The sequence below is a fragment of the Diplotaxodon limnothrissa genome, linkage group LG6 (assembly GCF_057381915.1).
Source record: "Diplotaxodon limnothrissa isolate DT_005_m linkage group LG6, D_limnothrissa_male_GT1.1, whole genome shotgun sequence".
Taxonomy (NCBI): Eukaryota; Metazoa; Chordata; class Actinopteri; order Cichliformes; family Cichlidae; genus Diplotaxodon; species Diplotaxodon limnothrissa.
The window spans coordinates 33350715-33376654 of record NC_140601.1 but is presented as its reverse complement, the minus strand read 5'-3'; the positions used below and the strand labels follow the sequence as shown (position 1 = coordinate 33376654).

Sequence of the window (25940 nt, the reverse complement as noted above, 5' to 3'; positions counted from 1 at the left end):
TACAACCAAAAGTAGGTAATATTTGGTTTATTTGCTTTGACAAATACAAATAATCACTCAGTTGATGTATAGAGGGTTAGGCTTAATAATTAAATAGAAAAGTCCTTGTGTGAGTTTACAAAGCTGCTGTTTGTCTGTGCACAATCTACCCTGTGGCCTACTTTCGTTATTACTGAACAAACGAAACTCTGATTACCAGAAGTCCTGGTGTGCAAAACAAAGACACATTATGCCAGATAAATAGCCTGAATTAAATCTTATGAAAAAGTAAAATGAAAATTATTGATTATTGAAAATATTGATATCTGATTGATCCGGCTGCTGTTAGACCATAAATCAAACAAAAGTGGTGACCACACACAGCCCTTAGTTTCATTAGCCAAGACTCTTTTGTTTCTGTTTAAAAAAAAATGCAGTGAGCCAACACACTTTGCTAAAAAAAAAAAAAACACACATTAAAATTAGGTAGGAGTCTGTGTGCAATACATAACAGATTTAATAGAGCAGCAGGAGTATACTTCACTCCCCTCTTTGCCCTTCAGGCAAACTGTAAGGAGTCCAACATGTTTGTATGTAAAATGTGCTCTATTTCATTATGTTCAATTGCATATCACAATATGCGGGTTCATTCCACTGCATGTGGCGAATAAACTTTGAACTTGAACTTGAACTATTAGTGTAAACGGCATACTTCAGACTGGAGGACACATATAACTGGATAAGGGAAAAATAATGGATGGATGAATAGAAATGCAAAAAATAAAAAATATGGAAAAATGTGCTTATGGTCAGAATTTACACATGAATTTAAGAGAATGAAAACCAAAAAACCCCTGCTAAATCCAGGCTGCTTTTGGATATATATTGGTATTAAGTTATTTTTTTCCTTTTTTGTTTGTTTTTAGCATACTTTGAACCCCACAGCATCAACTGACCATTATATAAATGCCACCGCCTTTAAATGATAAGCACTGTGGAGGATCATTTGTTGAGAATTACATTTGTTCTGAGGGTAAAGGCGGGATATATTTTGCTTTCTTTTCTTTCCCTGTCAGTGAAATCCTAAAATAGAGGATATCATATCCACTATATTAAATATGTCAGATTGTTACTGTAAAAAAAAATAAATCCATGAAGCCCAGCCAAATATGTCCTGTAAAGTTACTCAACACGTTTTGATCAGACCACTTGTGTGATTATTTTTACATACTGGTGAATATTTGGGTTCAAAAGAGGCAAAACAATAATATGAGCAATAATATGAGATTTTAGAAAAAAGAAAAGAAAAGAATATTTATTGGATCCTGTGAACTAATTACTAAACTGCATGGTAAGACATAATTTAAACATGTAAACCTTTATTGATTTTCCAGTGTTTACTTGTTTCTTTAGAGAAGAGATAATCAGGTCTAAACTGTTTCCCAACCTGCTGCTGGGAAATTGTGTGTACGTGTGACTGGAAAGAGGATGAATAGACATTTTGTGGGAGTGCACTAGGAGGGAGGTTAGTGAATAAAAGAAGGATGCCGCACGGCCACGGTTTACTTTAGCAGCAGAAAAGGGTCGGGATAATGAGGAGGACTCTGCTGCTGCTGGCCTCTCTGGCCTTTGCTTCTCTCACTTCTGTGGCTGATGGAGCTCCATTGTAAGTAGACCTGCTGTACTTTTACACATTCCCAGTAAGGTTGAATTAAGGGGCGACCGTGGTTCAGGGGATTGGGAAGCTCCGGTTTGATCCCCCTGCTTTCTCTGTCCTGGTCTTTGTGTTCCTGTTGGCTAGAGGGGCCGATGGAGTGATATGGCACCCTCAGGGCAGCTGTGGCTACAACTGTAGCTTGCTTCTACCAGTTTGTGAATAAATAGTGGCATTGTAAAGTGTTTTGGGTGCAATCCAATATTATGATTAATCATTTCATGCATGAATTATGACAACCTCAATCAGGACTTTTTCTTAATTATTTTTATTCATCTTTTCATGCCTAAAGATGAATTAGAATAATTCATCTTAAGAAAAAAATCCTGATTGAGGTTGTCATAATTCATGCTTAAGAAAAAATCCTGATCAAGGCTATCATAATTCATGCAAGACAAAGTTAAATAACAATAATTACAATGAAACACGCCATACAGCCATACAGTAACTTTAAACAACCAGTGGGTGACACGGTATGGACTGACACATCAGTATCCAATGTACTGGTTTATATGGAAGTATACCATCAACACTGACAGAAATACAAGAAAACAGCCTTTGAATAGCTGTCCACTGTAGTGACCACTATGAGTGAAAGGGTTAATTCATGCATTAAATTAAATTAAATTAAATTAAATTAAATTAAATTAAATTAAATTAAATTAAATTAAATTAAATTGTCTGTGAAGGTCATCACAGACCAGTCATCCAGGTCATCATAGTCTAAGGAGCTTGGAAAGAAAAGCATCTGGACTTCTTTAAGTTGCTTGAAGATGTTTCGCCTCTCATCCGAGAAGCTTCTTCAGTTCTAAGGTCAAATGGCGGAGAGTCCCACATTTAAAGCCAGTTGGAGTTTCCCCCCCAAAGAGGGACAAAAAGACCCCTGATGATCCTCTACCTAATCACATGAGCCAAGGTGTGAAAACAGGGTGTGGGTCACAATCAGCCAGGGTTTCGGGTGAGCTCATTGTGAAACCTGGCCCCACCCTATCATGCGATTTCCTGAGGTCAGATGGCCCAGGATGTGAGTGGGCGTTAAGGCGTCTGGGAGGGTATTCAAAATTGGATTATAGATGGCAGGCAGTTGGTGTCGTAAACCACCGCCTCTGTTCAAAGATGGTCGCTCACAGTGACCAGTGTAAAGGAAGCACTCAAAACATGCAGTTATCCTAATTGGGCGTTCATAAAGTCAGCAAAGAGGCACAGAAAAGAAGATCAGACACCAGCTAGGGAGGATAAGAAAGACAGATGCAACAACATTGTCAGACATCAGGCTGCAATGCAACATTTACATATAAAGCATTTAAAAATGTGAGCTATTTTTAAAATAATTTTAAGGGTCCCATAGGAAAAACAGCTGGTAAATACTTTTTTGTTATAGTCTTCAGTCATAAAACCTTTATAATAATAATAATGGATTGGATTTATATAGCGCTTTTCAAGGCACCCAAAGCGCTTTACAATACCACTATTCATTCACTCTCACACACTGGTGGAGGCAGCTACAGTTGTAGCCACAGCTGCCCTGGGGCAGACTGACAGAAGCGAGGCTGCCATATCGCGCCATCGGCCCCTCTGGCAAACACCAGCAGGATAAAGTGTCTTGCCCAAGGACACAACGACCAGGACAGAGAGACCAGTGATCGAACCGGCGACCTTCCGGTTACAGATGCGATTCCCAACCCCCTGAGCCACGGTCGCGGTCATTTATTATTATACAATAAATACGTGAATAAAAATTGAAAACTTAATTGTTTTAAATAATTAAAAATAATTATTTCAGCAATTATTAACATGTTTTTCATAGTGTCTAAAATGAACATATAACATAATAAATAAATAATTTATTCTTTAGTCAGTAACAGCATGTGTTTATCTACACAGAGACTAATATCATTAACATCTTTCTATGTTACCACCACTCTGCAGGCAAGTGATGTCTGCCCCAAACTTGTTGCGGGTGGGAACTGCAGAAAACATCTTTGTGGAGTGTCAAGACTGCACTGGAGGAGACGTTAGGGTTGAAATCAATGTGATGAACCATCCAACCAAAACTAAAAGGCTGGCAACAACATCTGTGACCCTCAACAATGCAAATAACTTTCAGCAGCTTGGGAAAGTAACGGTAAGTTGAATTATTTGTTTACTGTATGATAATATTGTTGTTATTTCTATTTCATTAAATATTCAATTATCATTGAATATGCCATCCAAGTCTTTATAGACTTTTCATACTGGTTTCAGATCCCTGCAGGAGACTTCAGTAAAGATCCCAACGCGAAGCAGTACGTGTACCTACAGGCTCAGTTCCCCGACCGCCTCCTGGAGAAAGTCGTCATGGTTTCCTTCCAGTCTGGTTACATCTTCATTCAGACAGACAAGACCCTTTATACACCAAACAGCAAAGGTGAGTCTACCGCTACCTCATGACTGAGAAATAGCACACACAAGGGTAGTTCTGTGGTGACCCACTAGAGGGCTCCACTCAAACCCAAGCTTAGAGGAGGGGTTTTTGTTGTGTTTGGGTGCGATGTGCTCAGTTGATGTATGGAGGTGAATAAAGCTGGAATGGAAAACTAGAGCTCCCGTGTCGTGTGTTCCATGCTTCCATAGTTCTACCTTTATTTTATTTAATACAGATTCAATATTTTTTCAGGGCCATTCAATAAACTTAATGAAACATGGTGCTGCTCCAATAATTTAGTTTTGAGTTTGAGACAAAAAACTGCTTGTTACAGTAATTATGTGGCTATGGCATCACCTCACACAAATTAGAAAGCTGCTTTGTGTAGTCCATGCAGTCCCTTTGAAAAAGGTTTGATAATTATTTTCAGTGAAGATTTGAAAGGAAAAAAAATCACATATTTCCCTCAGTTTGACTAAGACATATTTTAAATGAATGACCTTAAATGAAATTACTAAACTGAATTTCTTGATTAACTATTCCTCCCAACATGTATACATCACTGCCCGAGCAGCAAAAATAACATCTTCTCTTCCCTTCAGTTCATTTCAGGATGTTTGCACTGACACCCCAGATGGAGCCTGTAGAGAGGGATGAAGCAGCCCAATCTGATCCTTCCATTGCCATTGAGTTTGTGGTATTGTGTTTTATTCTTCATGGGCTCAGAATTGAAAGTGACATTATGCAAGGAAAACAAATATTTTATTTGCAAAGAAACAAAACAAACAAAATACATCAACTTTGTCTTGAATTTTTTTATATTGTCATTTACATATTAGTTTGGAAACTAATACACTGTCCAAAACCACCACTAGCAATACTAGTGCACTAGCATTGCACTGTTAATAGTGGTTTATTTTTTTTCCAGACACCTGAAGGCATTGTTTTACCACTTGATATAGTCGCTCTAAAATCAGGTATTCATTCTGGAGATTTCCAGCTTGGTGAAATTGTTAGGTGAGTATTATTATTATTACTGTGATTATTATTATCATTATTGTGGCATGTGGGGAGTGGCTAGTTATCTCCCATCATGCCTTTCGAATATGTGTTTCTGTTTAAGATGCTCATTGTTTTTTGTTTAAGTTTATGTGACTCTTATCTGTTCGCTTAACTGTTCTTGTTGATGCTGCAGTATAAATTCACTGACAGTTATTGTTGATGGAAAGAATTTAGAACCATGACTCAGTTCAGGCATGTAGTCATTGACCATCTGAAGCACAGTGTAGTATAGCTGAAGTGTCCAATAAAGATCTCCCCCTATCTAATTTCTGTAGAACAGTAAGTTTAACTTTTGCATGGGTGCTTTGCTGTTAAGAATACTCAGCTGGCCACATTATTATTATTATTATTATTAGTGTATATTATGAAGTTTAGTATGTGCTACATTGATTATTTTTACTATATAATCAATCATGCATAACTTATACACTTCCATAATTTGGCAATTGTAGTCTAATTAGATCCTGTGTGTAGAATATAGTCTGCAGTCTGATTAATGTGCTGCCTTGAGTTTTATAAATGCTTGGACTATTTGATTGATTAATATATATCTCTCTCGCAATCTATGTGTGTGTGTGTGTGTGTGTGTGTGTGTGTGTGTGTGTGTGTGTAGTCCTGGACTGTGGAAAGTGGTGGCAAAATTCTAGAGCAACCCACAGCAAATCTATTCTGCAGAATTTGAGGTCAAAGAGTATGGTGAGCATCCCATTATCTGTACAGTACCTGCACAACATTTCTTTACTGTTTTTAAATGTGCCATACAAATAGCAATTTGAACTTGACAAAGAAAATATTTTAATCTTGCAGTTCTTCCCAGTTTTGAGGTGAAACTGACACCATTAACACAGTTCTTCCACGTGAACAGCAGAGATTTCACTGTCAGAATCAAAGCTACGTATGTAATTGTTTTGTGGATTTAAGTAGTATATATGTGATCGTTTGTTGTTACATTTTGACCTGGGTTCGAACTGGTTGTTAACAAGCACAATTTTATTTCATGGTTTAAGGTATCTGTTTGGTCAGGAGGTGGATGGAACAGCCTATGTGGTATTTGGGGTCATCAAAAAGGACCAAAGTAAGCAGAGTTTTCCAGACTCTCTTCAGAGAGTGCCGGTGAGCCCATATTTATACTTAAGATTTAGCCTTTCCATATAAAGCAATGCTGACATAAGAGTTTAAATACCTCCTACTATTCAGAAACTGTATTATTGTGCTATAAGTGTAGAACATATTTTTACATAAACATTGTCATGTTGCTGAATTAGATTGAAAATGGTGAAGGAGAGGTGACACTGAGGAGGGAACACATAACAAAAGTTGAGAGGGACATCAACAGCCTTGTAGGGGGCGCCATATTTGTATCTGTCAGTGTGCTGACAGAAAGTGGTAAGAAAAAAATTACTGTTTTTTGTTTTATTTTTTATGAATCCTGACAATTTTTGGTGAGTATGTATAATTATTTTCTTGTACCCTGTCACAGGTAGTGAAATGGTGGAGGCCGAGCTGAGAGGTATCCAGATTGTTACATCACCCTATACGATCCACTTTAAAAGAACTCCAAAATATTTCAAGCCAGGAATGTCCTTCGATGTTGTGGTAAAGCACTAATTTACATTTGCATAGTCTGATATAATGTTACACGGTGAAGTCATAAATTTGATATGTCAGTTGTGTCATTTGAAGAAATTATAATTGCTTTACAAAGTGTCATGATCAGTGTTGGTCAAGTTACTTGAAAAAAGTAATCAGTAACTAATTACTGATTACTTATTTTCAAAAGTAATTAATTACTTAGTTACTTAGTTACTTTTTAAAAAAACTATTTACAACCTGAACAGGTGATAAAGCAATAGATCTTTCAGCTCAATTCTACTTTTTCTACATAATCCATCATACAAAATGTAATCAAATGGAAAAGTCTCTTTTTAAAACTTGTTTTATTAGTTTTAATCTTTTAACTTTATGCATCAAGCAAAAATTAAAGTATATGTAACATTCTCTGACTGGAAGAAATTTGTTTAACATTTAAACCTATTTTCTGCACATTCCAGCACATTAAAAAAAATAGTTTTTTGTGTTTACACTCAGTCTTTCAAATAGATGCAAGTGAAACACAGCAGAAAATAAATAAAATGAAAGACTAGCGGTCCTGTCTCTCTATTTTCACCTGTAAAGCAGCAGCGTTCCTACGGGAAAGTAACGGTAATCTAATTACCGTTTTTGCAATAGTAATCCCTTACTTTACGCGTTACTTGAAAAAAGTAATCGGATTACAGTAATGCGTTACAAGTAACACGTTACTGTAACAATGCTGTTTGTTACAAGTAGCGCGCTACTGCCCATCACTGGTCATGATTCAGTTTCTCTTGTCTGATGTTAGGTTGAAGTTTTAAATCCTGATGAAACACCAGCAGAAAACGTTCCAGTAGTGATTAATCCTGGGGCAGTCAGGGGATTCACTGCAGCTAACGGCATGGCTCGGCTCACCATCAATACAGAAGGAAATGCAGCTGAGCTGAGAATAACTGTAAGTTTAAAGTTCTGAAAAAGCTATAAAAAGAACCCCCAGCAACAAAAACAACACTACTTCCACTACTACTGCAACTACTTAGAATAAAAACAAGAATGACAGCATTAAAAATAACTTTTAATAATAATAATAGAGCAGCACAGTGGCTGCCAGAATGCTATTTTGGATTGTTCTGGCTCACTTTAACGCTTGCTCACGCAAATGCTGCCCTCAAGCAATAAAGATTATCACTTACTTATCACTTAATTTAACTTGTTGCTCATTGGTTATGTATGCTGGGCTTTAATTACAGGTCCTGACTGATCCTTGTATACTTGCAAATGAAAGCACATGAATGTTTGTCTTATGCTTAGTATGGCTTATGTTTGTGTGTCTTTAATTACAGGCAGTGACCGATGACAACATTCTTACACCTGATAAACAAGCAAGAGCAGAGATGACAGCAAGACCGTACCAGAGCAAGACCAGGACTTTTATCCACATAGGTGAGAAAAATCTTGAAGAAGCATTGCATCAAGTAAAAGAATAAAGATTGTTACTGTAGGTAGAAGTGGAAGTATACTGTGTGAAACAGGCACTAAAAGATGTGTTCAAACTATAACATTTATTGAAACATATTTGCAGGTGTGGATTCAGCTGAGCTGAAAATATCAGACAATCTAAAAATCAACCTCAATCTCAACCAGCAGCCAAATCAAAATCATGATATCACATATCTGGTGAGAGATGTATTTATTTGTTTTTGTATATATAGCTATTTTTTCTGCAACAACTGGTCATAGTACATACATGTGTGCTTAAGGTGTTAGGTATTAATATGCAAATCTTTCATTTCCCCAGATCCAGAGCAGAGGTCAGCTAGTGAAATACGGCCGTTATAAGACAAGAGGCCAAGTACTGATTTCCCTGATACAACCAATCACCAAAGAAATGCTGCCATCGTTCCGCATCATAGCATACTATCATACAAGTTCAAATGAAGTGGTATCAGACTCTGTTTGGGTGGATGTAAAAGACACCTGCATGGGCACTGTAAGAGACTCAAGAGCTGTGAAAGAGTGAATCTTTACAGCCAAAATGCACAAATGTTATTCATTTCTACAGTAGTGCTTATTTTTTTAACATATACAAATTTGCATGTCACCCTCACTTAGCTGAAACTGGAATCCTCACGACCTGCTCCAGCCTATGAGCCTCGCAAGATGTTTAGTCTGAAAGTCACAGGAAATCCAGAGGCCACAGTGGGACTGGTTGCAGTTGACAAAGGTGTCTACGTCCTAAACAACAAGCACCGCCTGACACAGAAAAAGGTCATTTCTCAATTATTTTTTGCTTTTTATATTTTGTAAATTGTTTAGCTACAGTAAACAAATTGCACATATTGGATTTCATATTAATTTACGTATTGCATACATTCCAAAAATGTCACCTCTCTGATGGGGAAGGAGGCTGAGTTAGTGCGTGAGGTTGAGAGGTGCCAGCTAGGTATAGTCGGGGTCACCGCAACACATGGCCTGGCTCTGGAACCATTCTCCTGGAGAGGGGCTGGACTCTGTCTCAGTCTGGAGTTGCCTCGGGTGAGAGGCGTCCGGCTGGGGTGGGTATCTTGGTATCCACTCGGCTTGCTGCTGGTATGTTGGGGTTTCTTTCAGTGGACGAGAGGGTTTGTTCCCTTCGCCTTCGGGTCAGGGAACGGGTCCTGACGGTCGTCCGTGCTTGTGCGCCGAGCGGCAGTTCAGAGTACCCAACCTTCTTGGAGTCCCTGAGTGGGGCACTGGAGGATGCTCCACCTGGAGACTCTGTTGTCCTACTGGGAGACTTTAATGCTCACGTGGGCAACAACAGTGAGACCTGGAAGGGCGTGATTGGGAGGAACGGCCTCCCAGATCTGAACCCGAGTGGTGTTTTGTTATTGGACTTCTGTGGAAACCACAGTTTGGCCATAATGAACACCATGTTCAAACATAAGAGTGTTTGAAGTGCACGTGGCACCAGGACACTCTAGGTCACAGGTCGATGATCAATTTTGTAATCGTATCACCAGACCTGTGACCATATGTTCTGGACACTCGGGTAAAGAGAGGGGCTTAGCTGTCAACTGATCACCACCTGCTGGTGAGTTGGATCAGGTGGCGAGGGAGGACGCTGGACAGACCCAGCGCACCCAAACGTACAGTGAGGGTGTCCTGGGAACGTCTAGCAGAGGCCCCGGTCCACGAGATCTTCAACGCACACCTCCGGCAGAGCTTCAACAGCATTCCGAGGGAGACTGGGGACATTGAGTCCGTGCTGGAAAGGAGAGTCCATCTGTTAGTCGAACCTCAGATACAGGAGGACCAATGCGGTTTTCGTCCTGGTCGTGGAACACTGGATCAGCTCTTTATCCTCTAGCATGGGATACTCGAGGGCGCATGGGAGTTTGCCCAACCACTCTACATGTGTTTTGTGGACTTGGAGAAGGCATTCGACCGTGTCCCTCGAGGGGTCCTGTGGGAGTTGCTCCGGGAGTATGGGGTGTCTGGCCCATTGCTACGGACCATTCAGTCCTTATACGACCATTGCAAGAGCTTGGTCCGCATAGCCGGCAATAAGTTGGATTCGTTCCTGGTGGGTGATGGGCTCCGCCGGGGCTGCCCTTTGTCACCGATTCTGTTCATAATTTTTATGGACAGAATTTCTAGGTGTAGCCAAGTGGCGGAAGGCTTTCACTTTGGTGGTCTCAGGATCTGCTTTTCTCAGATAATGTTGTCCGGTGGGCTTCATCAGGTGATGGCTTCCAGCTTGCCTTGGAACGGCTCGCAGCCGAGTGTGAAGCGGTGGGAATGAGAATCAGCACCTCCTAATCTGAGGCCATGGTCCTCGGCTGGAAAACGGTGGAGTGCCCACTCCGGGTCAGGGACGAGACCCTGCCCCAAGTGGAGGAGTTTAAGTATCTTGGGGTCTTGTTTACGAGTGATGGGAGAAGGGAGCCGGACATTGACAGACGGATTGGTGCTGCCATCGCAGTGATGCGGCCTCTGTACCGGTCTGTTGTGGTGAACAAACTACTTACCCATTTACCAGTTGATCTACGCCACTACCCTCACCTATGGTCACGAGCTGTGGGTAGTGACCGGAAGGATGACAAGGATGCCTCCTGGGCACCTCCTGGGCGAGGTTTTCCGGGCATGTCCCACCGGGAGGGGGCCCCGGGGCAGACCCAGGACATGCTGGAGCGATGATATCTCTCGTCTGGCCTGCCGAACACCTTGGTGTTCCCCCGGATAAGCTGGAGGAGGTGGCTGGGGAGAGGGAGGTCTGGGCTTCTCTGCTTGGGCTTGGGCGGAAGAAAATGGATGGATGGATACGAAAAACCTGAAACTTATTATGTTGTTACAGCATGTTAACCTGTGCCTCAGAACAACTATGCCTAGCTGGGACATACGCCAGACGGCCCGTAGGTCCCCAGTTTTATTTGTTGCTCTGAGGGTGTGTAGAGAGGAGGACAGATTATTGTGACTCTAAAATAAAAAAAAACCTAAAAATATGACGGTGAGTTGAGTTTAATGTAATAATTTACAATGTCAACAAGACATTTTTTTATTTTTTAGCCCTTTTTTTTTTGTTGATTTGTGAGCCATATTCGAGTCCTCTTATTGTAAGTTTACTGTTCAATTTACATTCTTGTATGTTTTTGTACTTTAACCTGTAGGTGTGGGACATAGTAGAGCAGTATGACACAGGCTGCACACCTGGTGGAGGAAAGGACAGTATGGGTGTCTTCTTTGATGCTGGGCTATTGTTTGAGTCCAACACTGATGCAAAGACCCCATATAGACAAGGTGACAAAGCAACAGAGCATCCCACTCTTTTACCATTGTCTAATACTTTTCTTTCGGCTTCACTGTTAAACCCTTGAAGAATGATGATTATTTCTGTCATGTTTTTGAACAGTCCAACAAAAAAGGTTGTGTTATATTCTTCCTATTTTAGTAACACAAAAACCAAATTCAGTTTCAGGCTTGTTTGATATGGTATATTTTGTCTGTGTTGCATTTTACAGAAATTAAATGCCAGCCTGCGAACAGAAAGAAACGCAACGCTGCTGTAATGGATGTCAGAAGCAGCTTATGTAAGTATATAAATATAAATATATGTATATACACATGAATAACCACATATTAATTCATAATTTCACACATATCCCAGTTTTTACTTTTGACAGTCTATGTATTAGTCAACAGACAAAAAGAATTTTTTTTATTTTACGGTTTTGACTTCATTACAAGATTTTCTGTTTACAAAAAGACATATTTAAAAATATATGTTTTTAACTTTACAGTAAATCACAGTTCTTATACTTTCTTCTTTACTTTTCAGTAAAAAATTATACAGACCCAGTAGAATCTGAGTGTTGTCTGGATGGCATGAAGGAAACCCCCCTTTCATACACCTGTGAGGTCCGCAGCGAGTACATTGTTGATGGTCAAGGCTGCCGTGATGCTTTCCTGCGCTGTTGCAAGGCAGTGGAAACTCTTCGAGCAGAGAAGAGGGAGGAAGACCTCAAACTGGCTCGCAGTAAGAGATGGAAACAAAATGGGAAGGGGTTATCTCATTCATACTATGTGTCATAAAATTCACAAAATTATATCATTTTTAAACAAAATCCAGGTGAAGGAGAAGACAACAGTTTCATGGACAGCAATGAAATTGTTACTCGCACCAATTTCCCAGAAAGTTGGCTCTGGTCTGATATCAAATTGCCTCCTTGCCCTAGAAACACACCTAACTGGTGAGTGACTGTAAATCACAAACACATACAAATGAAGTTACATCTTAACATCTCTCAGACTGTAAACATTTTTCTATATTTCAGTGACACCACATCATTTGTGAGAAATGTTCCTTTGCAAGATTCAATCACAACCTGGCAGTTCACCGGCATCAGTCTGTCAAGAACTCACGGTGAGGACTCGGTGACTAAAATATGGCTTTTTTTGGCCTTCCCTTTACTTTTTTTTTTAAAAAATGTCATTCTTTTCTGCATATTTTCTTTAAGGAATCTGTGTGGGTGATCCATTTGAAGTCATTGTCAAGAAGGATTTCTTCATTGATCTCAGGCTGCCTTATTCTGCTGTCCGTGGAGAGCAGATAGAAATTAAAGCAATCCTCCACAACTACAGCCCTGATCGAATCACTGTAAGTACAGAACCACAGTAATTACTGGACTGAAACACAGTGGTGTTCAAAAGTGTCGTCTTGTGAGTTTATCATGTGCATTTTCGTGTTGTGTTCTTAAAATCATTTTCATTTTCATTTGCCAGGATGATTACATTTCCTTAGTTAAGGTTGGCTTATCATATTTCGTTTATCATTAGAGATGGACCGATCCGATATTACATATCGGTATCGGTCCGATACTGACCTAAATGACTGGATCGGATATCGGAGAAAAATAAAAAATGTAATCCGATCCATTAAATATCACGAAAGCACCTCACAAAACTTGCAACACGCCGTAACTCACCTCAGAACGTTAGCATGTCGGAGCAGTATGCATCACGTGATAGAGCGGCTGTGGCATGCGGGACCTGTGGTCTGGATAGCATTTGGAGCTTCGCCAGCAACCTGGCATTTCATCTCCGACAAAGTTATCCCCGAGAGAAGTAAAGCAAGTGTGTAAGTCCATCTCTGAATGTTTGTAAAGCATTCCTGCGTTAAGCTTAACGAGCAACTGCCTCTCGCTCTCCGGCTGCTACTTCAATCGTGAAACTGCTTAATGATCAGCTGATCGGCTTTTCTGTCGCGAGTCCGTCTTTGTTTTTGGCCCACTTTGCACCAGAAAGAGAAAACCAGCGGCTGAACAACAGCAGCACGTTTAAGCTTGATCAGCTGTTGTTAGAATGTATTTAATATTACTTTCTACTCGAGGATCTTTTTCTACGTAGCTGACGCTGGTAACTGTGCAGGGGCGGATCTAGCAAAGTTTAGCCAGGGGGGCCGATAGGGCATTAACTGGGAAAAGGGGGCACAAAGACATACTTTTCTTTCTTATTCTCATTTAAAATGTCTAGCTTTTAATAAATAATTATCTGACACACAAAGTTTTAATTTGATGTAAAATGAATAGAAGTCAATTACTGTATATAGTGACTATTAAGTCTAATATATATACCCTAGTAAGCTATAGTACTTTTTCCTTTGGGAAGGTACCATCTGTGCAGTCTGCAATTTTGTTGAAGAAAGATGTTGAATCTATTTAATATTTCTTGAAAAATAATTGATTTCTGTTCATTTTTTTTCACACTGCATCAAATTAAGGTTGATTACGTCGATTAAGCATCATGAGGTGGCGCGTGAGGGGTGGTTCCCTATTTTTTATTTATTTATTTTTGTTGTTGTTGGGAGTTGGAACCCTATTAGTTAGGTTGCTTAATATTTACGCTAAGTACTCTTTAAAATACCAGAATAGGGAGGATGGTGTAGGTCTAAGTTTATTAGATTGATCAGTATTGCTGAACTATGAAATATTTTTTTTGTATACAGGTATAACAGAATAGCTTTAGTGTAGTTGTTGTTTTAAACTTGAGTATGAACTTGCAGACTTGCAAAATGCAGCAAGATATTTTAAAAAACAGTTTTGTTGATTAAAAAACACTATATCGGATTCATATCGGTATCGGCAGATATCCAAATTTATGATATCGGTATCGGTATCGGACATAAAAAAGTGGTATCGTGCCATCTCTATTTATCATCAACTAAAATTGAAGAGTACAATCCCTTTTTCATGTTGAGTTTATTAACTTAGTTTTATATAAATAAGGAGAAATGAAATTGCAGAAAGTTAAAGGAATGCTTAAAAATCTCTGTATTTATTCATGATCTTTGTATTCTTCCAGTTCGAAATACCACGTTTCAATCTCTTCTCCAACTTTGTCATTGCTGTTTTTCTTTTATAAAGGTACGCATTGATTTGACTGAGGAGGAGCATGTGTGTAGTTCAGCTTCCAAACGTGGTAGGTATCGCCAGGAGGTCACTGTTGGGCCCGAGACCACACGATCTGTACCTTTTGTCATTATTCCCATGAAGGAGGGAGAACGGCGCATTGAGGTTAAAGCAGCTGTTAAGGACTCATATCTCAATGATGGAGTCATGAAGATGTTGCGGGTGGTGGTAAGAAAACCAATGTTTGCTATTTGGATGCCCAAAAATATGTTCGTTATCAATTCCCTATTAAATAAAACAAAAATGTTTTTTCTTATCTGAATGTGAAAAGGCCATTTAAAATTGGTAGTAATAAAATAATTTGAAAGTTATTGTTTGTTGAGGTTTAGGCACAAAAAGGAACAGACAGAAACAATAACTGGAGTCTGGCTCAATCCCAGACCAAACATCAGACTGATAATTTTGTAGACTAACAATATGTGCTGAACTTTTGTTCTAATACTACATGATTATCACTGCCAAAAGAATGTCCCTTAATAATCTTAGAAATGATCAAAATATTAACAATAATCATACTCATCAAATGCATTTTTAGTTCATTGCTTTTTTGTGTCTATTTTGTAAAAAAGGATTTTAGTTAAAGTGTGACTATAGGAAGATGAAGAACCAGTACAGTACTCCAATCAGTACTGAACAGCAAACTGACAAAACCTAGCCAAAAGAAAAACTACACAGTTATTTATGATAATGTAGGTCAGTTTTATCCATATTTTACTAAAAATCATGGTCATCATCAATATTGACATATATTACTGAAATGCGTTCACTGTATTCATTTGGGAGAAATGTTACATTTACAGTCACATGTAAATGTTGTTTAGTAATTATGCATAAAAATGGATAACAGTTTAGTTGAAATTTAAATAGAGCTGACAGTTCAAGCTAAGTCAGTATTTGTGGTTTATATATTGTGATTTTGTAAAGGGTTTTGGCTTCATATTAATATTGATAATGTTATATTTTATGAATTTAAAGGAAAAATACTCTGTGCATATGATAACATTGTAAACCACTACAGTCACTTAATTATTCTCAGCAGCACACTTTCAGTATCTATTGCAACTACAAAGTACATATTTTATAGCTGCAATAGTAAGTTAACTACTAACATCATTTGCATTTTTGCTGCTGTGGCTACTTCTCTCACACATCGAGAGAGGTTCACTTCACACATCAAGCCTGCAAAGTTAAACTGAGTTTAGTCATAAAGGCTGCAGTTAGGCTTAGAAAGACAAACTGTTGAGGACTTAATTTAATTATGGATTTATTTCCTGTTTTGTAGCTACTGCACTTTTCTTTGCTAAAATAATGATGACTTCCAATGTTTGTCTGTTTTCCAGCCTGAGGGCGTACTGGTTAAACATCCAAAGATTGTGACTTTAGATCCTGTTAAGAAAGGAGAAAGTGAGTTTATCTATTAAAAAGCTAGATTCTAATTATTCAGTCAAACCCTGATTTTCACCTTAATAAAACCTTTTTTTCTCTGTTTAGATGGTGTACAGAACGAAGTTCTTAACAGTGGAATTAAAAGGAAAGATTTGGTTCCAAACACACCTACTAGCACACAGATCTCTGTGACAGGTGAGAAATATTTAATATTTATGCAGTTTATGTGATTCAGTGGCTATATCACCCTGAAGCTTCTATTATATATTGTTATTGTTGACATTCGGGACTGACTACCTTAATGGGTGTTGTGAACCTTTTTTGTATGTGTATGCATGCAGGGAGAGAACAAGTATCTCAGCTGGTGGAGAATGCCATTAGCGGCAACTCAATGGGTACTCTAATCAGACAACCCTCGGGCTGTGGAGAGCAGAACATGATGTCAATGACCCTGCCTCTTATTGCAACCTTGTATTTGGACAAAACCAACCAATGGGAAACTGTGGGCTTTGCAAAACGTAATGAAGCTCTCCAACATATAAAAACTGGTAGGCTCTCACAGATGTACATAAATTCTTTGGTAACACAATAAACACACAAAGCTCCTCAAAATTGTTTCTAATTGATAAGAGTCATATGCAAGTTGAATAGCAGTGAAGTAAAAAGATTGTTTTATTTCTTTAATTGTTTCATCAAGGTTACACAAACGAGTTGGTCTTCCGTAAAAAGGATGGATCGTTTGCTGCATTTCCTTCTCGCCCAGCTAGCACCTGGTGAGGCACCCACAAACATCCATGAATTCATACATAATATTTTGCACATGCTGCTTTAATTTCTGATTTTGCAAAGCCAATTTATAGTAAGGGCAAATAAATTATATTAAGCTATTGTATCCCCTCTTCCTGTCTATAAGGCTGACTGCCTATGTTGCCAAGGTGTTTGCAATGGCCCATCATCTGGTTGCAATACAAGATAATGTGATCTGTGATGCTGTCAAGTACCTTATTCTCAAAGGACAACAACCTGATGGTGTTTTCAAAGAATTTGCACCTGTATTGCAGTCAACAATGAATGTGAGTGCACTGATTTCATTAACACCAGTTCTTCATCTATACTTAAAATACAAAATGGCTTATAACTAAATGAGAAACCAGTTATACAACTGCCAATCAGCTTTTATAAATATTAAAAACTGTTCTGTTAGAAATAATAATAATATGTTTGTGCTTCATCTGTAGGGTGATGTGGCCGGCTTAGATTCAGACGCCTCCATGACAGCTTTCTGCCTCATTGCAATGCAAGAGTCACGCTCAATATGTTCCGACACTGTCAATGTGAGTATTTCACCTGCAAACATTGTTGTTACAAAGTATCTAAAATGATCAAACCGTGATACTTTCTATTGCACTTGCATTGAAGATTTAAACCACAGACCAGCAAAAACAGAATTAAATTAATCTCACAAATATGTTCTCTGGTCATGTCTGTATGAAGATCTTGTAAATTATAGATTGATAAAAACATAAAATATTCAGACTACACCTCTTCATGACTTGGATATACAAAAGCCTTAATTCTGGTGCATTGCTCATGTTATACTGAGTGGTCCAACTCTTAATTTTAACTTTCTCAATTAATGAGACTCGAGAGGCTCACAAAAGGACGAAGAACAAATGCTCCACATTCCAAGATAGTATAGTAATGTTATATTTCTTTATGTTTTGTTTTCCTGTCACTCATTATCTGCCTTTTTTTTCCCTTTTTTCATCTGCCCAGAGTCTCCCAGGCAGTATAGACAAAGCAGTGGCCTACCTGGAGAGGCGCCTGCCCAGTGTCACCAACCCTTATGCTGTGGCTATGACATCATATGCACTGGCTAATGAAAACAAATTCAACAAAGAGACCCTATACAAGTTTGTTTCGCCAGGTTTGTACAGACAGACAGACAGGCAGGCAGACAGACACACACACACACACACACACACACACACACACACACACACACACACACACACACACACACAGAGTTGAGACTATATAAATGTTTACAAGATCAGTAAATGTAAACTATGATCCTTACTGTTTCAGTTCATTGCAAAAAAAAAAAAACAAGTGGAAAAACTGTACTATGTTCATGAGGATTTTTTTCTAAGTCTTAGTTAAATGAATAGTCTGGTATTTTCAGTGCTTTTAAATTGCTGCCCTGTCCTTCTCTAATACAGGTCACATAACCATAGGCTAAAATACAATAATTTTTTGGCGTTAATTGTTGGTGCAAATGGACTCAAGATGTGAGTTCCTCTTGGGTCACATCAGAACAGGTCCAGTGATAGCGACAGTGAGTTTATTTACAGTAAAGTTACAAACAAAGATGACAACAAAAGGAATTGTCAGTTAGTGTGTCCAGGGTTGCAATATTTACAGATCCACAGGAACTCTCTTTACAGGGGAAACTCTCTCTCTTAGAAACTCACTAAGGCGCAACCAAGCGCAGAGATGATATGTATCTTCACATTTTTACTATATTCACAAATTTACTACTGAGGTAGATGTGTTCAAGATATATTATAGTAATAAAAATGTACTTGTGTGATTGTGTCTGTCAGAGCTATCTCACTGGCCTGTACCTAGAGGGGGCATTTACACTTTGGAAACCACAGCTTATGCTCTTCTTGCTCTTGTCAAGACTCAGGTGAGCATGTCTAAATTATATCATCCATCCATTTGCTTCCGCTTATCCTTTTCAGGGTCGCTGGAGCCTAACCCAGCTTAGGGTGAGAGGCAGGGTTCACCCTGGGCAGGTCCGTTGCAGGGCTAACACATAGACAGGGGACAACCAGTCGCACTCACATTCAATCACACATTCACACCTATGTTCAATTTAGCATTTCCAATTAACCTAACCCCACCACCCCAACGACATGTGGTCATTGAAAATTCATTCTACAGTATTAAAATACCATCGGACCATTCCAGAGTACTCGAATTACCATTTATTTAATGTAAATTTCTCCATTTAGTTTTATGTTGTGTTATTATTGTGTGCAAACACAAATGAAAACAAATAAGACATTGCTTTGTTATGAACTATGAAAAACATTGCTGTTTTCTTCCATTAGGCAAGTTTCTGGACTGGATTTTAATTACAGAAAGCCTAAAACTCCGAAGTACCTTTGAAAAACGTTTTCCATATTTTTTTGAACTCTACTCTTGTCCTTTGCTGTTTTAATAAAGAACTTGGAAGATGCCAGACCTGTTGTGAGATGGTTCAACACACAACAGAAGGTGGGAGGAGGCTATGGATCAACTCAGGTAACACAAAACTTCCTGTCAATCAAGATATCATAGGCAGATATTTTATATATATTATCCCACCTTATAACCTTTGCCTTTCTTTATCTCCCCCACTTTTCTTCTCTCCAGGCTACTATAATGGTCTATCAAGCTGTAGCAGAGTACTGGATCAACGCTAACGAACCACAGTATGATCTGAATGTGGACATCAAGTTGCCAGGAAGGTCGGCACCTGAAAAGTACAATTTCAATCAGAACAACCACTATGCCACAAGAACGTCTAAGGTGAGAAGAAGCAACACAAACACAGTCACTGCTAGTGTTTCTGTCTTTTTGGCAATCCATCTCACCACTCTGCAAGCTTTTTGGTCTATTTCCTTTTTTCCTGTCTAACAGACATTCAATGCAATTTAAATTCAGTCAGTGGGAGCAAAGTGAGCTTATCTCTGTTTTTTTCTCATAATATGTACAAACACATCTTTGTGTGTTTGTACATATTAATCCCAACAGATTAACGATATAAACCAGGACATCACAGTGACTGCTAGGGGAACAGGAGAAGCAACAGTGACAGTAAGTTATCTGTTAGTTGATCATTTCAGAATCCTAGACAAGGCTTTTTAAACCTTAAAAGAACAGCATAACAAAGACTTATTTATCACACAATATAAAAACACACTTTTTCTGATGCAACAGTTGGTATCACTGTATTACGCTAAGCCCAAAGAACGGGAGAGTGACTGCCAGAATTTTACCCTCAAAGTGGATCTCGTAGAAGGTACTTTGATGTCCTTTATCTCCTCTTTTTATTTTACTTATCTCATTAAATCTGTTTGCTTCAGTTTATGGCATTTTATTTGTTTGTGCTCATTTTTTCTTTTTCCTTATTCTTTCAGAAAAATTAAATGCAGATGAAAAGATATACAAACTTAGGATAGAGGTCATGTAAGTACAATGTAAACTACACTTTAGAAATAGTTTTGGCTTAATAGGATTTTTTTGTTCCCGTCCATTTAACTCTGCTGTCATTTGAATCATTCTTATCATTCTCTCTACAGGTATAAGAACAGGGATCGTGATGCAGGCATGTCAATCTTGGATATTGGCTTACTAACTGGTTTTGCTGTTGAAACAAAAGACCTGGATTTGGTAAGAAGAGACACCCACATTAAGTTATGTGGTTACAGTTAAAGAAAAAAATAAGACCTCTTAATGTTTAAAAATTGGCCTTTTTGTGTGTCTCTAGTTGTCTAGAGGACGTGGCCGCACCATATCAAAATATGAGATGAACAAAGTCCTGTCAGAAAGAGGCTCACTCATCATTTACTTGGACAAGGTTGGAAATCACACCAATCTTTCTCCTTATCCCCCCTTTTCCCCTTTACCCTGGTGTTTATTTATGTTTTTCACTTTTGTGTGTGTCTGTATTTCAATTCCCAGGTTTCTCACACACGACCAGAGGAAATTGCTTTTAGGATCAAACAGGAAATGCCGGTGGGCGTCTTACAACCCGCAGCCGTATCTGTCTATGAATACTATGAACGTGAGTTTTATAAACATCTTACCTTTGTTACCTTCAGGTGTTCCAATAAGCACCTAGACATGCAAACTGCTGTCTGCCAAGCAGCTGTACTTTTCTGACTACATTGTGCCAAGTCTAAAGTTTGGTTGTTTGTCAGGAGTTCCAGATAAAAAAAAGACAATTTCGCACTCCTAACTTTGTGGCAACAGTTTGGGGATGAGAATGTTTCAACACACCGGTTTTGCACTATAGTGCACAATGCAAGGTCCATCAAGACATGGTGTAACAGCAGTCTGGCGAGGAAGGAGCAGCTAGCAGGTCCAGCGGGCATACTGTGTGGAGGTTAGCCAGATAACTCAAAGCCAGTCAGTTAAATCAAACAACAGACCTTTATTTGACATTAGCAACATAAGCCCACACAAGCCAGGTCTCCACTGCTTTACTCTGTCCGTACATACATGTGCGGGGATGGGTAGATACCAATGCCAGTGTTGCAGGCCCCACTATGATGGGCGCGTAGCCAGATTACTTTCTCTCCTGTAAAACAGGAGAGAAAGTGAACACAGGAGACACGCTGCCGTTCGCCTGGTCAGTCTTGCCAGAATGGAAAACTTACGGCCAGTGTTGCCAACTCCTCAGTAAGGAAAATCACTATTGGGTGTCCTAAAAGTCGCTAGAAGTCGCTAAATGACGTCATCGCCTAATTTGCATAATTGGTCATGCTGATCTAATTGTAACCTATTTTGTTGGAGAGAGAAATAACATCGTGGAAGAGAAATAAAGTGAGTAAAAAACGTCCTAAATGCATTTAGAGTTTATTTAGAACTACAAATTAAATTTATTTTAGCAATTATTGTTTTTTTAATGTCACAATTCCAACCCTGCTCCTTTACCCGGGCTTGGACCCGAAATAGGCACTCTGGTGGAGTTACTTTGTGTTTGTGTGCGTGTTTATAAGTAGTTTTAAACCTTGTGATCCACAAAACTACGGAAGCGTAGAGCTGCCACCCAGGCAAAAGAAAAATACAAGTGTATCACGTTATAACGTGAAAAGTTTATTGTTCTAACAAGATACTTTTCCTGTTTGTACAATATACTATCACGTTTGTACAATATATGATCACGTTCGTACAATATAATATTTATATTGTACAAACGTGATAATTATGTATATTGTAATAACGTGATATTATGTTGTTCAAACGTGAAAAGTATATTGTACAAACATGATGGTATATTGTACAAACATGATAGTATATTGTTAGAACAATAAATTTTTCACGTTATAACGTGATACACTTGTATTTTTCTTTTGCCTGGGTGGCAGCTCTATGCTTCCATACAAAACAGCATAAGAGTAAAAGAGTAAAAGAAGAACCGACTGCGTTACAGCACCCGCTACTTGTTGAGAGTAAAAGCGATACTCGCTTTCACGTCTTTTTTTAGCGACTTTTTTTAGAGAAAAAGTCGCTAAGGGGTCTGAAAACTTGCTAAATATAGCGACAAAGTCGCTAAGTTGGCAACACTGCTTACGGCAGCTATGCACCCGACTCAGTTCCCAAGGCACGCTGCTGCCCCCTACTGTCCAAAGTGTTATACACTCTCCTGGCAACAGGGAACTTACATGACATTGTGGATTTAAATTACACCAATAAACCAGCAAAATAAAACATGCATAATAATCTCCATATATCACAACACTTAACTCACAATTGTGACCACATTTCTGTGTGGATCACACCAGCCCGTTACAATGGTGAGGTCTTTCTTGGAACAGACACACGGGCAGCATGTACTGGCCTGAACACAGTCTTGACCTCAACTTGATAGAACAGGTTTGGGATGAATTAAAATGGAGATTGTAAACTAGGCCTTTTCATCTAACATCGTCTGACCTCACAAATACACTTTGGGAAGAATGATCAAAAATTCCTATAAACACACTCCTGAACCTTGTGGAAAGCATCCCAGAAGAGTTGAAGCTGTTACAGCTGCAAAGGTTGGGTTGACATCATATTAAACCGTATGGATTAAGAATGGGATGTCACTTAAGTTCATTTGTGTGCGTGATTTGTCATTGCCATATACATTGTTATATCTACCATAGCGGTCACAAAATAATAGAGAAATACCTTCTTTTTTATTGCAGAAACACGCTGTGTGAAATTCTACCATCCAGAGAGGGAAGCTGGAAAACTACTGCAGCTCTGTAGAGATAACATATGCACATGTGCTGAAGGTAAACACAATCATATACATGTGATTAAAAAACCTTATTTTACAACAGTAATTAAAATGTTTTCATGCATTTTTCTATAACTTTAAATGGTACAGAACACAGCATTAGAAGTGTGATTAAAGTAAAGCTTTCATTGTTATAGTCAAATTTTGAGCAAATGTGTTTTTTATGTAGTTTTGTTTGGGTGCAAGTTCTTCCTGACAATGAACTGGTTAAACCTGAGGGTGGGTGGAAGCCACCAGAAGCTGTGGATATGCTGATCCTGTGTCACAGTGCCTTTTTGGCATACAGTTATGAAAAATCAATCATGGACTCCTGTGTATCCCCAAGTATTCCTGAGTCGCATAGGAGGCTGTCTGACCAACAGCTAAAGCATGGTGAAAACTGGTTCTTAACAAAAACACAAGCACACAGCAAATCTATAACAGGATAGCTGGGCCGATGTCCAGACCCTAACCCCTTTGAAATGCTGTGGCAGGAATATGATAGACTTATACAGGGGCAAATCCCCACAAACCTAAAACTCCTCAAATGATGTGAGACACTGATTTCAGAGAAAAAAAAAAAACTTATTACTGCTAAAGGTGATTCTGCAAGCTTTTGAATCATTGGGTATACTTTCACACTGCAGTATTCTGGCCTGTGAAAGTACATTTGTTTTTCATAACTAGCTATTGTGCTGTTAGTAACTTTAGATCTATGCACTAATCTACAATTATAAAAGATGCCTATTTTAGCAAATGAGATTTAAATAGTATATTCGACCTTCATATACCTGCAGTCACCTATCAACACACATGAATACATTAGCTTTGCATTTTTACCCTGTCCCTATTGTGTACTTACAGAGAACTGCAGTATGCAGAAGAAGGAAAAAATCCCCAATGATGACCGCCAAGCTAAGATTTGTGAAAGTACAGAGACCAGCAAAGTAGACTTTGGTAAACAAACATAAATGGGTTACATTTAGTTTTATTTAATAGGATATAGTAATGCAAAAAGCTAAAAACTATACTTTGGCTGCCCACAGCTTACAAAGTGTTGGTGGAAGAGGTTGTAGAAGAGTTATCCACAGACAGTCACAAAGTCAAAGTGCTGGACCCCATCAAAGAAGGCAAGTACCTACGTCCTTTAAACGTCTATTTTAAGAGAAATTACTAGTTGTTGTTTTTTGTGGCATTAAGATAGCAGTGATGGTTATTTTCTATTATAGCCACAAAAAAATAGGCAATTTGAAGGACAAATCGAGCATTTTATAAAACTGCTGCTTGCTTTTGTACTAAGAGGTACATTTAGTGGTTGACACCATTTACTATCAGTAAGTCAGTGTGGCTTGTCTTGCTGATACCCATTTTCTCATTTAACATTTAATACTCAGCATAGGCATATTGCCAAAATACTAGTATTATCTGTATAATACTGTATTATGATGATACAACTAGGAATGTATATGGACACAGCAGCACTGTGTTTGAGCAACACATTCAGTCATTCATAAATCACTGCTCTCAACTGTCATATCTTAATTACAGGGAGTCTTGATGTTGGTCCACTGAATAAACAACGCATATTTCTCAGTTATCAACACTGCAGAGAAGCTTTAAGTCTGGAACAAGGAAAAACCTACCTTCTCATGGGCTCAGATAAAGATATTCACCGAGATGACAAAAAGAATACGTAAGTATATTGTTTGTCTGGCTGTGCTTGTGTGTGGTGTATATTTAAACTAATCTCAGAGTTCTATTCATTAATCATACCTTCAGTGAATAAATGTAATTAACTTGAACTGTGTATATTTATCACAGTTGTTTTATTCTGTATTTTGCTGATTGGTCACACAAACACTATTTTTCTTTCAATTGTTCTTTTCAGATTCGAGTACGTAATTGGTGAGAGAACCTGGGTTGAGTATTGGCCTACAGCAGAAGAGTGTCAGACTGACAAATACCGGGATACCTGCTTGGGCTTGGAGGAGATGGTCAATCAGTACTCACTCTTTAGATGCATCGGCTAGTAAAACAAAAAACATTTCAAGTCTTGTTATTCTGCTGTTTTTACAATTTTCTGTAAAACAGACATAAGGGTTTCACCATTTCACTGCAGTGATTAAAATGTATTAAAATTTGGTACTGGCTCTGTGTTTATTCAAGTTTATGGTGGTTAATAAATTTGTCGAATTTTTAATGCATTTGAAACTTTACTAATCCATGACAAGCACAACAAAAAAATAAAACATTTGAGATAAAACACCCAGCCCTCCTTATAAACCTGATAAGTACAAGAAAAAAGGTTGGATGTATAGAAATATTACTGAGTTAGTATAACTGCAGAAATAAGAAAATATGTTGGCATTTATTTTAATTTTCAGACAAATACAGTGAAGAAACGACAGGAAAGCAGAGGGAGAGCGAGGAAGACATGCGGCAAAAGGCCACGGGTCAGACTCGAACCCGTGTTCCTTGACGTTTGCCATGTCCAAAGTTTTATGTTCTCCTTAAATTGCTGTCTTTCTGAATGATGTCCAAAAGACGGTGTGGGCTTTTTAGATAACTGGGAAACTTTCTGGAGGAAACCTGGTCTTGTTAGGAGAGACAGTACCCAGCTGCTCTCATTTCTAGAAATTGGGCTATTTTCACCAGCCTGTTAATCAACCAAAGACCAAGACAGACTTTTAATTCATTTGAAAGCCTGATGCTTAGCCTTGTCCATCCCAGCTGCAAAACTCAAAAAACATTCTTCTTTGGCTTTTGAGGAAGGCGGTCGCACTTTTCTCCTCTCCCTTACCCTTATCTTCCCTGCTTGGCTTCTTGTGTCTTTGTCTA

At 38.6% G+C, this 25940-nt stretch overlaps 1 protein-coding gene and 1 pseudogene across 4 annotated transcripts; both read left to right on the top strand.

Moving 5' to 3' along the window:
- The first annotated feature begins 1525 nt into the window (after nt 1-1525).
- Nucleotides 1526-6592, top strand: LOC146630951 (complement C3-like; annotated as a pseudogene). Its single transcript, XR_014906270.1, has 7 exons — nt 1526-1645; nt 3623-3818; nt 3938-4100; nt 4700-4831; nt 5026-5114; nt 6167-6272; nt 6425-6592. The product of XR_014906270.1 is annotated as a complement C3-like (transcript).
- On the top strand, nt 5967-25241 carry LOC146630950 (complement C3-like). Of its 3 annotated transcripts, none has more exons than XM_085355071.1 (37): nt 5967-6054; nt 6167-6272; nt 6425-6545; nt 6640-6755; nt 7540-7686; nt 8075-8174; nt 8314-8408; nt 8530-8721; nt 8844-8999; nt 11381-11510; nt 11732-11800; nt 12049-12246; nt 12340-12460; nt 12545-12633; nt 12728-12867; nt 14633-14845; nt 16018-16081; nt 16169-16258; nt 16405-16611; nt 16761-16836; nt 16977-17136; nt 17302-17397; nt 17840-17990; nt 18670-18755; nt 19298-19375; nt 19487-19642; nt 19868-19930; nt 20054-20135; nt 20254-20302; nt 20416-20506; nt 20604-20693; nt 20798-20900; nt 23029-23118; nt 23967-24059; nt 24149-24236; nt 24655-24795; nt 24991-25241. In XM_085355071.1, the coding sequence occupies exons 4-37, from the start codon at nt 6648-6650 to the stop codon at nt 25130-25132; spliced, it is 3954 nt and encodes a 1317-aa protein (XP_085211197.1). In that variant the 5' UTR covers nt 5967-6054; nt 6167-6272; nt 6425-6545; nt 6640-6647; the 3' UTR covers nt 25133-25241. The 3 variants fall into 3 exon arrangements, with proteins under 3 accessions (XP_085211197.1, XP_085211198.1, XP_085211196.1); XM_085355072.1 differs by having other exon boundaries at nt 12064-12246; nt 24149-24232; nt 24651-24795; nt 24991-25240; XM_085355070.1 differs by having other exon boundaries at nt 24149-24232; nt 24651-24795; nt 24991-25240.
- Nucleotides 25242-25940: the final 699 nt, after the last annotated feature.